Raw genomic sequence first — 15,151 nt, 5'->3', positions numbered from 1 at the left:
ACTTTTTTTAATTTTTTTTAATGTATCATGTTCAACATTGTCATTCTAAAGTGGAATGTAAAATTTACTTTTGGAATATACTCGTATGTTACATTATTTTTCGCAGTTTACTTGAAATCAATATTTTTTTCTCTCTAATAATCGTAAGTTCTTCCCTGTTCGTTGAACTTCATTATTTATTTTTACCTAGATTACATTCTAAATTCAATAAATTAACAATGAAATAAAAATTCTTTAAAAATTCAACAATTCCCAATAACATTATATTTTTTTCTTTTTTAGTTCATTTTTGAAAGGAGAAAAAAAAAATTAAAAGTGGCTTACATAGTTTCGCAATTTATTTTTTTTTTATATTAAATTAGGCATCTTCATATTTACAAAGTAAGCTTACCATCAGAGATTTCTAGAAATTTTATTTCATGCTTTACAACATTTAAGCAAACACATTAAGATTTTCTTGGAGGATCCAAAAAAGGAGCGCCGAATGAAAAAAGGAGACAGTGGTATAAAAGGGAAGTCAATTATTTTTCAAAAGTCGACTTGGAATGGGTCTTGCTGATGGGTGTTACTCTATAGGAAATAAGACTACAGGGATTGGAAAACTCTGTGCTACCAAGAGAAGGTGTTAGAATTCTAGTCTCCGCTCTGGCCTTCTTTACTGAAACAGGTGAGACAATTACACAGAACTAAACTCGATGTAACAATTTTTTTATAAAAATTACTCTTTGATGAATATAACAAGTACTTTGCCTACATTAGGTAATTAATCTAAAACGCTTCTCGGCTTTGCATTCCCAAGCTAATCTTTCGATAACAGAACCAACAGTTTCAGGTGAAATAATATTGGCACTGAAATAGATCCGGCATCTTAGCTTAGCGACAAAAAAATTAAAAAGTTTTTATACTCTTAAGTATAAAACAATAAAGCTAGAGCAAAGATTATATTGTTACAGTTTTTATATAAAGTTACACAAGACGACTCAAATATGTACTATTCAATTTTACTTATCAATATTGACAACATTTCTAACCAAACGTTAGACTGAGATCTGCCGGTTCACAAGAAAAAAAAAAAAAATTATGTATATACGTATACATACATACATAAATATATATTCTACATAGAATATATTAGAACATTTATTTTTTAAAATCCGTATTGGCAGGAATTTAACATGTATAATTTTGGTTCATTATCTTAAAAATAAAAAAAGCTGAGTAGCGAATTATAATTACCAAATGAATGCAGAAATCTTGTTAGCCAGTTTTGGGAAGGCGATCACCCCCGCTGGATCCGTTTCTGCTAAAGAACTCCGTTTCTGCTAAAGAACTCCATGCATTCTCGCAATTACCATGAACAGAATTAACAGACAGGAGAAATTTCTTCTCAAATTAATATAATTTAATTAAAATTAACTTTCATCAATCCGCAAAAGATTAACAGAAGCAACTGATCGATCCAAACCTCTTGTTTTAAACTTATATTTATTTATTCCTTATTTTTTGGTATTCTATTATTAATTTTATTTGTAAATTAGGCAATACAAAACCACGGCAAAATTGAGTAGTTCTTCTTACACATACAATAATATAAAAATTATTTTTTTAAATTTTATAAAAATTAACATATTTTTTCTTTATTTACATTTTTTAAAATGTTATTTTATACTAAGAAATAATTATAATAAATGAATTCTAAAACACTGAATAATAATAATAAAAATTAATAAATGAACAATTTGATCTTTAAAATATTTGATTTCATTTTTCGTTGTTTAGAAAAAGTAAATTTAAGAAGAAAAAGTTTTAATAATTATTTTTACAGACTAAGCAAATTTCTGGTTAATTAATGAACTTAATTTATTTTTATCTCAAAAGAAAATAGTTTTTAATTCATTGTTTACCAAGAAATCGTATTTTTTAATTTCTTGTGAATTGTTGGAGAGAATGTGCATTTTATGTACGAAATTTATTCATTATTCTATAAATAGGTAAAGAGTTCAGAGCGTTTTTGGTCCAATAGTTATTTTTTTAAATAATTGATCGGATTGGTTTTATACGTTTTTTTTTTTAACTTAATTGTATAAGACTAATTACAGTACAAAAATAAATACTAATTAGCTAATCAGCTGGTAAGCCGTATTTCATTCTCACAGATGGCTTTATATTCTGCTACTTTTGAGCTTCTTCAGGTATGGATTATTTCTCTCCCATCCTGTGTGCATAATCAACAGTACTACACCTCTAATCGAAACCTTCAAACATTTCTTCTAGTTGATAACAAAAATTGGCTCGAATTCAGAAACAAAAGCAAAAGCTGGAAAAAAAAAGTAAGGAGGAGTAAAGTAATCGCCTATCCTTTCAGGCGGGCCTTAACGTCCAACTACCATTAACTATAAAAAGCTGGAAAATTAGGGATGGTTCTATCTCTTAATCTTACCCAATCTGTTAAGTAAATTGCTCAAATTTTTCTGAGCTCGCCAGAACATCGCCATATCTGAAGTAGCCCTTCATATAACTCTCGAGATTCTCTATTGAGGAATAATTGTCAACGGTCGCTGAAACGATTTTTTTTTTTTGCATCTTCACTACTTTCACTCATTCCAATAAGCATATTCTTTATAAATGTCTGTTATTTCTTTTGAGAATAAAATTGCGACACTAAATCCTCAACATTACATTCTAGTATAATGCCAACCGGGGACTTCTAATCATTTTGTTTGCCAAAAGTTCTGAATTTTTCTCAAAATGCTGCTTTTATGTATAAATGTGATGAGATTATTGATGTAAAAAAATTTTGAATTTATTTTGTAGTAATAATATTTTATTAAATAAAATGTAAGTGTTTAAAACGTGATTTAGATGAGAAATAAAATGGAAGTTGTATTAATACTTTTTAGCATATAATTTATGTAGCCAATAAAAATAATTTTCATTCTAGTGGAAGAAGTGAGTAAATAGTAATAACAGGTTCACAAGAAGAAATTACAAACGAAGTACAGCATCAAGTCTTAGAATAAAAGGGAAATTAAATTTGAGAAAAAAGAAACTAAAGAGAAATCTAATTTCAGAATCGTCGCTGATAGAAACTTCTTAAGCAAACTTCTCTGTTGGAAGAGAGAACATTTCGTTGATTCAGTAGAAAATTTTGAAATCCAAGAAAATGTTGAGTGCAAGAAGAACTATTTCATTGCAGTGAAAATGACAGATGAAAATCAAGAAAATGAAATACATGTTGCGGATTATAGAAATGTTAGCAAAAAACAAATTGAACTTTTAACATACAATTACACGTCTCAGCAAGAACAGTCTATTAATTTCAAAAATGAAGATAACAACGGAAGCTCACAGAAAGAAGAAATAATAAATGGATAATCCCAAGTGTCCAAGAAACGTAAGAAGCAAAGATAGATCACTGTACTCTCAACAAAATAGTTTTTAAAAACAAGAAGGCAAAGGAAATCGGCAACTGAAATAAATTCCAAAATGTGAATAGGTAAAAAAAAACTTCGGAGTGCGGTTCGAGCCAAACCCTTAGTCAGGTGGACGAGAGTTTAATTAAACTTAATATTTGCGATATTGGGTTTCTCTACAAAATCGACTGATGATTGTACTATATTATTAAATAAAAATAAGTTCTGTTTACGTATAATATTTATACATTTATGCGTATTAAAAAAAAACACTAGCTGGTTACTCCTTAAAGTTAACTAGAGTGGCACGTTTACTCAGTACTCAGCGACATTTTTTTTTTAAATTTCTTATTAAACATTTTATAATTCTAAAAACAAATTGATTTACCAAAATTCAAAAAAAGTATTTGCTATCTACATAAAACAAATAATCACAACTAATAATAATAATAATAATAACAATTACAACAATAATGATGTTTGATTATGTAATTTGATGTACGAACGGAGTTCGAGTGCACTTAAGTACCACTATTCTATCTCCAAATAGGAGATGTAAGTTCCAGCACACTTTCATTAAAGATGTCGGATTCTTTAAGTAAGAATTAAGAAATGCAATTGCAATAAGCATCAAAATGTACACCATAACATAGACCTTAAAATCAATATTTCAAAGTTACTTAAAGCTTTAATTTTTTTCGCTTTTCTAAAAATTTTCAAAAGAAAATTTCGAATAATATCTGTAAACACATAAGTTGCAGATTAAAATCAACTTAATTATAGATGAAATTAAGTCACACTTATTTTTAAAGTACATTTTGACTTGAAGAAGGGGAAACAGTTAGTTACAGTAAGGTTAAGTACAAACAGGACGATTTTCTTGGGATTAGGCAACTCAATGAGTATTAGCAAAAACAATACGTATCAAACATTAAAAGTTTAAATTGACATTTAAATGAAATTCAATTGCCAGGTTTACGTTGGAAGCAACTTAAGAGGAGTCTCTGGATAAAACAATCAACAAGGGTATTGATGCCATAAACGCCCCCTTCTTTATAATGAAAACTGACATTTGGCCAGAACGGATACCGGTAGATGGACAAGGATGGTCACGGAGTGGTTACCTTTAGGAGGAAAATGGAAAAAAGGTAGACAGCGCAAAAGATGGTCAGACGAGATAAAAAAAGAAGAGGGAGTCAGCTGGATGAGGAAAGCGGAAGATAGAGCCTACTGGAACAAGAAATGTGAACAGATGGAGAAATCGGGGAAATCTTATTCTTAGATACGACTGGTCACCGTTAAAGGACTAAAACTCCCCTATGGGAAGGCCTACATATTTTACAGCAAAGTGGATCAATGAACAATGATTTATAAACAATTGTATGATCTAATGAAATCATTCAGTGAAGTTTTATTTATTTATCTTTTAATTTTTGTCTTGTTTAGACTATGCAGTCTTTATTAAAACTGTCCGGTAGGACAGTTGTATAAGGGTTGATCATCAAAAACTGCAGGAAAAAGCGTAACGTTGAAAAACACCCAACTTTGACAATTTTTTTCTCTTTTTCTATAAAAGATAAAATTCCCAAATTTTCTTTATAATGTAGGGCAAACCCTCCTTTATAACTGTAATTTTTTTGCAACAACCTAGATCTGATAGATTTTGAGAAAAAAGTTGCCGAAAATGTGCAAAAACGGCATTTTCAAAAATTGTTGTTGTTCTTGTTCTTCTTCTTCTTGTTGTTGTTGTTGTTGTTGTTGTTGTTGTTGTTGTTGTTACCTTTTTTGTAAACTGCGTAGCGCCTAAACGCGTGAACCGATTTTCATGAATGAGGTGTCATTCGATTCGGAATTTTATGTAGATGTGCCTTTTGGGGGTCTCGTCGCTGTACATCGAATGGGAGAGGAGTTAGCCCCCTTTATGTAAGCCCCCTCCAAAATTATTATTACTAATTACTCTGTAAATCTTGGCCCGATTTTGATAAAATTTGGTAGGATGATAGGGTTAGGGCTCCCCTACGTAACATTAAAGCGACGATCTGCTCTTACACTTGTTAAGGGGAAGTATAGCAATCGTTGCAAATTATCGACACGTGAACCGATTTGCATGAATGAAGGGTCATTCGAATCGAAATTTTGTACAGATTTGCACTTTAAAAGTCTCGACGCCGTGCCTCATAAGGAGGGGAGTTTGCCCCACCCAAATAAGGCCCTTTCTAAAACTATTATTACCAATATTTCCATAACGCTTAGTCCGATTTTGATAAAATTTAGCACGAAGAAGTGATTAAAGGTCCTCTACGTGGCAGTGAAGTGCCATCATGCTCTTACACCTACTAAGAGGAAGTCTTGCAACTGTTAAAATTATCAATGGGTGAACCGATTTACATCAATGAATTGTCATTCAAAATCTTTGCCTCTTTGCCTTTTTGGGAGAAGTACTGTATTCGCAGTTTGTTTTTCTTACTCCTCTTAAAAGGAAGTACTGAAATCGCAGTTTAATTTTGCTAGTTACGTACAAATACCTTCCTATTTTATTCAAAACGCTTTCTCAAAAAAATTGTTATTGAGGATGGCAACTATAATCATTCTTTATAAAGATCTCTCCAGTGGTAGTTACAGTTCCGACTTAACACCTTTTCAGGTTATAATGATAGAATTGCTTATTCCAAATTTTAAACAAATCTGTAAAGCAGATATGTAACTTCGCAATATAGACAAAAATGAAAATCTATCCAAAAGGTACAAAAATCTCCTTAACAAAAACTTACAGTTTTAAAAGTTAAGTATAAGGGTTGATTAAACGCCAAAAGGTACACAAATCAGCTAGTACCCAACATTTCATTCATGCTTAGTTCATATAATTTAAGTAATTTTGCTGCATTAACTTTTCCTTCACATTTTTTAGAATTTATTAGATATCACAGACCCTTATGCTGGCCAGTTCATTCATAATATTATTTTGTTATAATTATGATAAGATGTATATTATATCCGTTTTTAAATAGGTACTTTATTTTAACTCTATTCCGAATTATTCTTCGGATTTAGCTTTAATTTGCCCTTTATTCTGAGATGTCACATATATACGATATATGCAAAAGTAGAAAAAGACAAAGTTAGAGTCGGCTACTGTTTAAATTTGAATCACGGATTTAAAAGAATATTTCAGTCTTGAATTCGTCTTACCGAAATATTCGTGAGCACAAATAACACACAGTTAATAACAAGTAGATTATTCAACATTATTTATTCATTTCTCAATTGTAATTTAATTTAGACCCCCTAATTTTACTTATAGTAAAATACTGGAATAATTAGATGTCCTAAACGTATGCATATCTCATTTATTTTATATTACATGTATACAACATTGTGGGAAGAACACCTAGATTGAGAATGTAATTGAAGAAAACCATATTATTTGCGATAAAGCCAGGTAATTATTACCTATTATTATAAACGTTTGACTACTACATAAAATAACAATTACTTTAATCGAAGAATGAACTTAAACAGACGATTTAAAAAAATAAATAAAATAAAATAAATAAATAAAATAAACAAAATCATTGATGTATGTTGATGTAAGCATTTTTTCGAAAAGTTTTTGAATTTTTTAACCTGTAATTAATAGTTTGATTATTATAGATTAATATTAATAGATATTAAAGTCAATTTACAGTGCTACTTAAACAAATATTTTGTAGATAAATATGGCCAGCATAAGGGTCTGTGATATCTAATAAATTCTAAAAAATGTGAAGGAAAAGTTAATGCAGCAAAATTACTTAAATTATATGAACTAAGCATGAATGAAATGTTGGGTACTAGCTGATTTGTGTACCTTTTGGCGTTTAATCAACCCTTATACTTAACTTTTAAAACTGTAAGTTTTTGTTAAGGAGATAATGAAAACTGACATTTGGCCAGAACGGATACCGGTAGATGGACAAGGATGGTCACGGAGTGGTTACCTTTAGGAGGAAAATGGAAAAAAGGTAGAAAAAAGGATATTTATTTGTAATTATTTTCTTTTTCTGTAAAATATGTAAATAAAGGTTTTTTATTATTATTATTATAGGATCCATGGAAGTCTAGAACTGGGAAACAGTAGGAGCTGGGGAACACCTCACATCAGAATTAACTTCGGTTTGCCTAGGTAAACTAACCACAACCTTTCAGGGAGAATCGACTATGGAGAGTCAGGTGATATTGTGAGTCGCATTTTTAAATTCCTAACAAGGTAACGCAAGACTTTGATAATCGCCTATCAAAACGGAATTGTCAGAGAGTTGAGGCAAAGAGCATTAGAGAGGCTCTGGTCGGAGGTAAGATGCTGTAGAATGCCAAGAGTTTAATAGAAGGAATTAATCGATACATCATCAATAATTTGTACTTAGGGTCTGGGAAAGAGAACTCAAAGTGATGATTAGGCTTGCTACTGTGGCTGAGCATCTGAAGTGTACCTGTAAGTGTGTGAGGATAGGATCTAAGAGATCGTTTATCATTATTTGGTATCAACATGTTATTTTTGCACTAGGTCCTCCTTCCTTTAGGCCAGATATTGGTACTCGCCAGATATTAAGAAAGGAAATTGGTTACTTTAATGTAAGCTTTATTTTCAAATATTGTATTGACAACGGTAGACTGATAAGGGAACTTTAGATGCCTTTAATTCCCTCCTCCCCGGCCTGTGGAGACTTAGGCCGTATAATTTCACTCAAGACTTCTTTTGTCTATAGCTGTCTGCATATATCCCAGCCTAACAACACATACAATATACAATAGTGGTTTCCTAAACTTATTCAATTTTATATAGTGCCAGTGGATATTGTTGGATACAGACGGCAACTGGGTGTAGGATCTAACAAGCAAACTCTATCTCAACCAACTTATTACATCATGTGACCCACGACATTGACCCCTCACTCGAGTGTACCTAGAAAAGAAGTCCCCAGCATCAAGCGCCCTCTCAGAGTAAGTTGCCTTTCCTAATTAAAGCGGACTTGGGAAGGCGAATGAATTTCCTCAGTAAGCCTGCCAAGTTCCAGTGGGTAAAGGAGGAAATAGTCTCTAATGGCCCCTTTTTTCACTTTAGGAAAACTCTAAAGTATTACCTTTTTTATAACGGCCTTAGCAAAGGAAGAGATAGTAAACTAGGCGTCTAGTGCTCTCTGCTATATGTTTAAAGTTACTGACTACTGATAAAGTTTTACCGGCTATTGTACTAAACAGGTCAGTGGCACAATACTTCTGGACAAACAACTTTACCAGAGACTTGCTACGATAAATTTTTATTAAGATTGCAAAATTGTGTCCAAAGATATCCCAACTAAACATAATATGGCTTCTTTCAAGTGAAGAAACATAAACAATAATCTATTTTAACAAAATCTTAACAAACAGAAATGAAAACGTAAATATAACGATAATATAAAAAGTAAGTACACAGAAATAAGAAGGATATGTATTACGTACATCCTACACCTCGCTACATAAAAATTTCATAAGGAAGAAAATAAGAATAAGTAATCACCCAAGTTATTTAAATATATGGAAATAAATACAGCGCCTCTTCTGTTAGGTATTAATGGAATGTTGATTATACACAGAATAAAATATGTTAGAATTAATTTTTTGCTAAAAATTGAAGTGGACCACTAAATTCCTTCATGAATTCACATTGAGTTTAGATGGAAATTATTTATTTAGATACCACGCTCTTGAAAACATTTATTGTTAGATTTTGGAAGAATTTAAGAAAAAGATAGTTGCTGCTGGGTAAATATAGCAAAATTTGAGTAAAATTTTTATTGTGTGTTTATCGCTAAGTTGTGACGATCATGTGTAATAATTTTTTGAATTTGAATTTTATGTACTATTGGGTAACTACATTGCCAAAATAATGTAATTACTTAAATTATTCATTCAAATTCTGAATTTTAACGCATCTTAAAGTCCAATACGTGCTAGGAGGCCAGAACGTCACATTATTTGAATTATTTGCGCTTGGAAACTTTCTTCTACGGTTTGCTAAAGGAGTATCATCTAAAGAAGGAATATCTGGAAAATTCTTTTGATCAGATTGAAAAGCTTGATCTATTTTAGAGTTCTCAGTTTGGAGTTCTTAAAATGAAATATAAATGGGAGTGTAGCTTCCTTTGCGGAAGAAACCATCTCCCGTGATTGGCTTTCCCTTCTTAAGTCCTTTATGATATAGTTTCTCTTCATCCGTTTTAATTGTTGATACTGTTTTTCCAAAGGAATATCAACCTTTATTATCATTTACGCCTGCTAATTAATTGATTTCGTTTCTGCCCCCCCCCCCAAAAAAGGAAGAAAATAATCTGCAATCTATTATTATTTTTTGTAAATAAAAGACTTTATGTATGTAATCTGTAATCTGTAATCTAACCGCATTAAACTGTTCTTTAGAGTTGGCAGTAAAAGTTTCAAACGATATTGAGATATTTAAGGTACTTATCTATCCTTGCAGCCGAATTTACATTATCACTCAAATTCTGTGCTTTCTCCAAGCAATAATCTTGAACAGGATATGTTGCCAAATTAAAGCTCTCCGAGTGCAAACGGTTAGTTTTTAAATAGATGCTGTGATCATTTCTACCCTACAGATTTTAATGAAAAATAAAATAATATAATTATGATAACAAAAAGTACATTCAGATGTTATTCTTGAAAGGGCTAAAAGATCCAACCGGAACCAGTGCCACTGTGAAAATTTAAATTGATAACACATGAAATGCATTTGAAAAATTACAAACTTTGGACAAAGACAAAAAAGCCTCATTACCTAAAAGGAAAAGGACTACACATTTTGTGACTGAAGCCAAGAACAAAATTTAAACAAAAAATGAAACATGATACAAAGCATGAAGTTATCACTTCGGCTATTCGTTAATAGCCCAGCTATGATTCTCTCATATCAAACACATATTTAAACGTTTTCATAGCGCCTTAACAATGAAACAATTCAAAATAATAAAACATGGAAGAATTTATAAAAATATATGTGCTATTCTTTACAATTATAGTTAGCACTGAATTGATTTCTACACATATCAATAAACCTGTACATTATACGAAGTGAGGATATTGACTTGAGCATCCTTGCAACATTTCATGTTAAGTTACACCTTAATAGCAATTGATTTCAAGAAAAAGAGCTGAATCATTACACGCTTAAGTAGCAAAAAATAAAATAAATAAATAAATAAAAAAAAAACAAATGAAAAAATTCATATAGGGTTTCATCTCCCAACATTTTATTGGATGGAATACGGATGCGCTATTTTCTCTTTTTTCTTTAGACTTCTTTTTATGACTCAAGTATTTATTTTTCTTTCACAAGCTTGTAACATACTAAAATATTTGTATACACTTATTTACAAATTAAATATTTATTTATTGTAAAACTACCCCCGAGGCAAAGTGAAATGCTTTTTTTTCGAATTATGTGTAAAAAAAGAGGAACTCCCTTTAATTTTTTGAAAAATTAATAAAATTAAAAACAAAAGAGATTAAACTTGCGTGACTAAGTCTGTTAACTTTTCTAATTCTTGCTGCATCAATTGTCGCCTCTGTTTTTCCTCATCTAATTTTCCAGTCAAATCTTTTACAGATTTTGTTAATGTTGATATCTGTGATTCAAAGTATAATTCCAAACGGGATAACTGAAAACATGAAATAAACCAATTAAAATGTTTGCAATCCAACAAAATGAATGATAATTTATATACTTTTCAACAACAAAAAAGTCAATAAGAGCCTCTATAATTTGGGTATTTCAAATGGTATAAGCATTCTTCAGGAGTAGCTCAGCTCAACTCTAGAAGTATATAGATAGATAGATAGATAGATAGATAATATTCTGTATTTAGTGTATATATACACATTACAGGGGTTCTGTGTTACATATTTTACAAAAGTTCAACTGATAAAATCATAATCATAATATAAGTTGAAATAATAAACATAATAATAGCTGTGGTGGCAACTTAAATATAAAAATGAATATTAATAATATTAGCAGTAAAGAAAAATAATAGTTTCCACAAGAACAGATAGAAAATAAAATAAAACAAATTGAAAACAAACATTGCAAATAAAAATACTCTCAGTACATTAATTTTACTTAAATTTTGCTCAATACTTAAACTTGAAAATAAAAATGTAAATAAAAATAAGCGACCACAATTTTTCAATGAACTTATAAATTTCTTTACATATTTAATAAAATTTATTGCTCCTATTATTTATGTTTTATCTTCATTCATTTAGACAGAATGACCTTAATTTTAGAGCTGCTATAATGAAAAAGTATATTTTGTCTAAATGGTTCCTATTTTGAATGTTTAAGAGCCAATGAATATCGTCTTTATCGGCAATAAATTCAGAAAAATAACGCTTCCTGAATGGACTATAATTAGGGCATTCTATTAAAAAGTGTTCCAGAGTTTTAGAAGTATATATCTAATTCTCCTAATTGAAATTCGTATATATATCTGTAACGAGAGAACACTGAACGGGACCGGCAGTGCACTGAAAAAAGCTCCGGGTGCCAATAACCTTAGATGTTTACGCGCCTTAAATCATTAAAAATAATAATAATAATAAGAATCGTTGGAACCGTATCCAAGTAAATCCCACAAAACTGGAAAACTGTTAAATTTTTGGCACTTGCGGTAGACTGATTTGGACCAAACCTTACTCACGGGTTCCATGATTGCCCCAATTCGAGATGTCCAATTTGATTTTTCTCCGATTTTTTTGTGTTTGAGTCATGTCGCACAAATACACATCTATAAAATTCGAAACTAGGCCTCGCCATAATTTTGGAACATTAACAAAAGGAAATAAGTGTGTCCTAGATTTAAGAAAATACGGTATGTAAAGAGAATGTGAAAAACCCTCCTCTTAGCCAAATTTTTCCGGTAAATGGAAAACCTGCAGTACAGTGTCATGATCTGTCTTAAATAAGATCTAAGCCGTCAGAATTCTATTGCTACATTAAAAAAAAAAAAAAAAAAAAAAAAAAAAAAAAAAAAAAAAAAAAAAAAAAAAAAAAAAAAAAAAAAGAATAATTGAAATTTTTCTGGACTTGATGTGGCTTTTATATATTACTTTAAACAACTTGGGCCAACAAATTGTATGTTGGTAATGAAAATGAACAAGATTAAAATTTGATTTAGAAATAGAAAACTAGGTCTTACTTTATCATTCAATTCAGTCCATTGGCGAAGTGTTACGGTGACTGTATCTTGAGGACTGGTACTAGATAATGTGGAAGTACCCGTGCCCCCACCAACGCCCATCAAACTGTCGGATGAACTGATGGAAGATCTCAAGGAGCTGATCATACTCTGCGGTCGTTGTTGGCCACCAGAACTAGTGTTCCTCAGGGTAACTGCTCCGACCAGCGATGTAGACATGAGAGATGTGGTAGAGGTTGTTGTAGCCGAAATGGTCGTGGTGGCCACAGACTGCTGCAGTTTGGAGTTGGAGACACTACTCTCCAAGGGTGCCGAGGAGGCGTCTGATGTCGGCGATGGTCCAATCATCACCCTCGTTTTGCCAGCTGCTACAGAACATTAATTTTTTAAAGTTCACTTCAATATAGATTAATATCTTTAATAATAATAAAAAAATAAAAAATAATAAGGGAGTGTATTGGATTCCCTGGTGGAGGTCCCGGGTTCGAATCCAGCTGCTAATCCTTAGATTTTCTCTTCCTAGGAGCTTCTTACAGCTCACTGTTCGGTGATGGGCAGTGTTGTCTGGAACGAGAGTACACTTTCCGGAGGCCGGCAGTGCACTGAAAAAAACTCCGGGCGCCAATAACCTTAGATGTTGACGGGCCTTAAATCATCATTATTATTATTTTTAAAGTGTTAGTTGAAACCCTGAGAGTAAGGTTAGGTCGTGTGAGTGTTCACACGTTTTTTACTTTCTCTTACTTCACAAAATGAAAAGAAGTGTTGAAATTATATAGATTTTTGACTTTGTATTTTCACTGGAAAAATCTTTGTGAGGTCCCCCGAGTCTGAAAAAGTAGTTTATCAGGCAAATTGGTCGGTTTCTGTGTGACATCAATCGTAACTTAAAAATTCAAAATTGATTTTGAGTCAAAGTGTCAACAGTTAATACAAAAATAAGGTTTTGGTGAGTAAATCGGCCAACCGCAACAACAACTTTATTGAATCAATATTCTCAAGTTCTTTTTTATAATTTTCTCAAAAACTGTTTGATTTTCATTTGACTTAGTGTATTAATTGTGCATGTGTACCACTAGATTAGTTGAAATTGTATTTACGAATATCTAAAACTTTTATTGAAAACATTTTTCATCAAATTTGATTAAGTGTGCTTTTGGGAGGGAAGGTAAATTATTAGGCTTTCTTCTTGTGAGATAATTGTTTAATGCACTAGCTTGCCACCTGTAAAATGTTTACATTTGATAAAAATCAAGTTTAAATTTCCAAATTTGATGAGAATTGGCTGTCTGAAAAGTCATACTTGACAAGATTTTTGCATATCTTAAGATTTTCTCGTAATCGGCTCCTATCAACATTTTCTTTTAACATGGAATGGTGATCACAAAAATTAAATATACACTTTTTGTATTTTATAATGTTCACTTAACTCTCAAGACAACATAAAAAGTGAATTATAGAATCTGAGAGTTCACAGAAAAGAGAATACATTTATTATTCCTGTTAAATGAATAATAATTAGAGAGGTCTGAATCAGTTTTGTACTAAATTTTTTCCGAGTGTACTTTAGCAAAATAAGGTAAATTATGATCAGCCTCATATTAGAGGTGTAGAAGGCCTACGAAAAAGAAAATTATCAAAATACAAGTCGCAACGGCTGTTGGAGCCCAAAGCTGTAGAATAAAGACCTCTAGATAACTGATGTCCAAAATGTAAAAAAATTATTCTTTTTAGGCCCAGCAACCATGCAGATTGTACACTACAAAAACGGCGAAATATCCAATTTATTCATGCGAAAAATATTAAGTTTTAGCTTCCTGAAATTATTCTTTTTCAGTAAGTGCTCAGAGCCCGCAGAATGAGTGAGCACAGCAGCTCTGCCGACTAGATCCAGATCTAGTTCGCCAGGTGGTGGTTGTGTCTACGATGTTCAAACTCCGCTGTTCAAGGTCACTGAATTGCAGAACGTCACAGAAGTTTTAAATACATGTATTTTCGACGATTTAACAACTAAAAAACCAAAAATTATATTTTTAATGAGTCTAGAAAGAATCATAGGTGTTATTTTAGAGAAAACTGGAAAATCCACATATGCGGATATTAAAATAAGCGGTTGAACTAAAAATTAGCTATTTTCTAAAAAAAAAAAAATAATTTTTAGTTCCCACGTTCCTTAATCTGTAATTGAAAGCTGGGTGAAATCGCTAATTACCTTGCATTGATTTTTTTGCTTGACTGAGTTTCAATTCTTCAACCCAGGGTGCAGTTTTAGACATGGCAGAACTTCTACTTTGCACCATAACAGAATCCATTAAATAGGTGTCTGCATCTCCGTTGGTAAGAGCAGTTGGCGATGTTTCTATTTCCGCTGAATGGGCGCCTCCATTTCCTATACAGGCCGCTAGATCTTCACCATTTTTCACATCCTGTCAGCAAAATTGTTCAAGTTAAAACTAGTTTATACAAACTTTATATATTAAGATAACCTAGAAAATCTATCTGAGA

The 15,151-nt window shown here is 31.4% G+C and overlaps 1 protein-coding gene across 5 annotated transcripts in view; it reads right to left on the bottom strand.

Annotated features, from left to right (window-relative positions):
• Nucleotides 1–316: 316 nt before the first annotated feature.
• The window catches only part of cindr (CIN85 and CD2AP related), a 30,006-nt gene continuing 15,171 nt past the window's right edge, over nucleotides 317–15,151 (bottom strand). For 4 of the 5 annotated variants that reach the window (XM_074129851.1, XM_074129848.1, XM_074129852.1 and 1 more), the window contains 3 exons: nucleotides 14,859–15,072; nucleotides 12,647–13,014; nucleotides 317–11,107 (listed from right to left, as the gene is read on the bottom strand). In XM_074129851.1, the coding sequence (XP_073985952.1) occupies nucleotides 10,955–11,107; nucleotides 12,647–13,014; nucleotides 14,859–15,072 (735 nt within the window). In that variant the 3' untranslated portion in view covers nucleotides 317–10,954. The remainder of the gene's footprint in view (nucleotides 11,108–12,646; nucleotides 13,015–14,858; nucleotides 15,073–15,151) is intronic. The other variant, XM_074129849.1, reaches the window with a different exon arrangement.

The sequence above is a fragment of the Rhodnius prolixus genome, unplaced genomic scaffold, assembly GCF_049639745.1.
Source record: "Rhodnius prolixus isolate KJV_2025 unplaced genomic scaffold, Rpr scaffold_15, whole genome shotgun sequence".
NCBI lineage: Eukaryota > Metazoa > Arthropoda > Insecta > Hemiptera > Reduviidae > Rhodnius > Rhodnius prolixus.
This window is presented reverse-complemented; position numbering and strand designations above follow the sequence as displayed.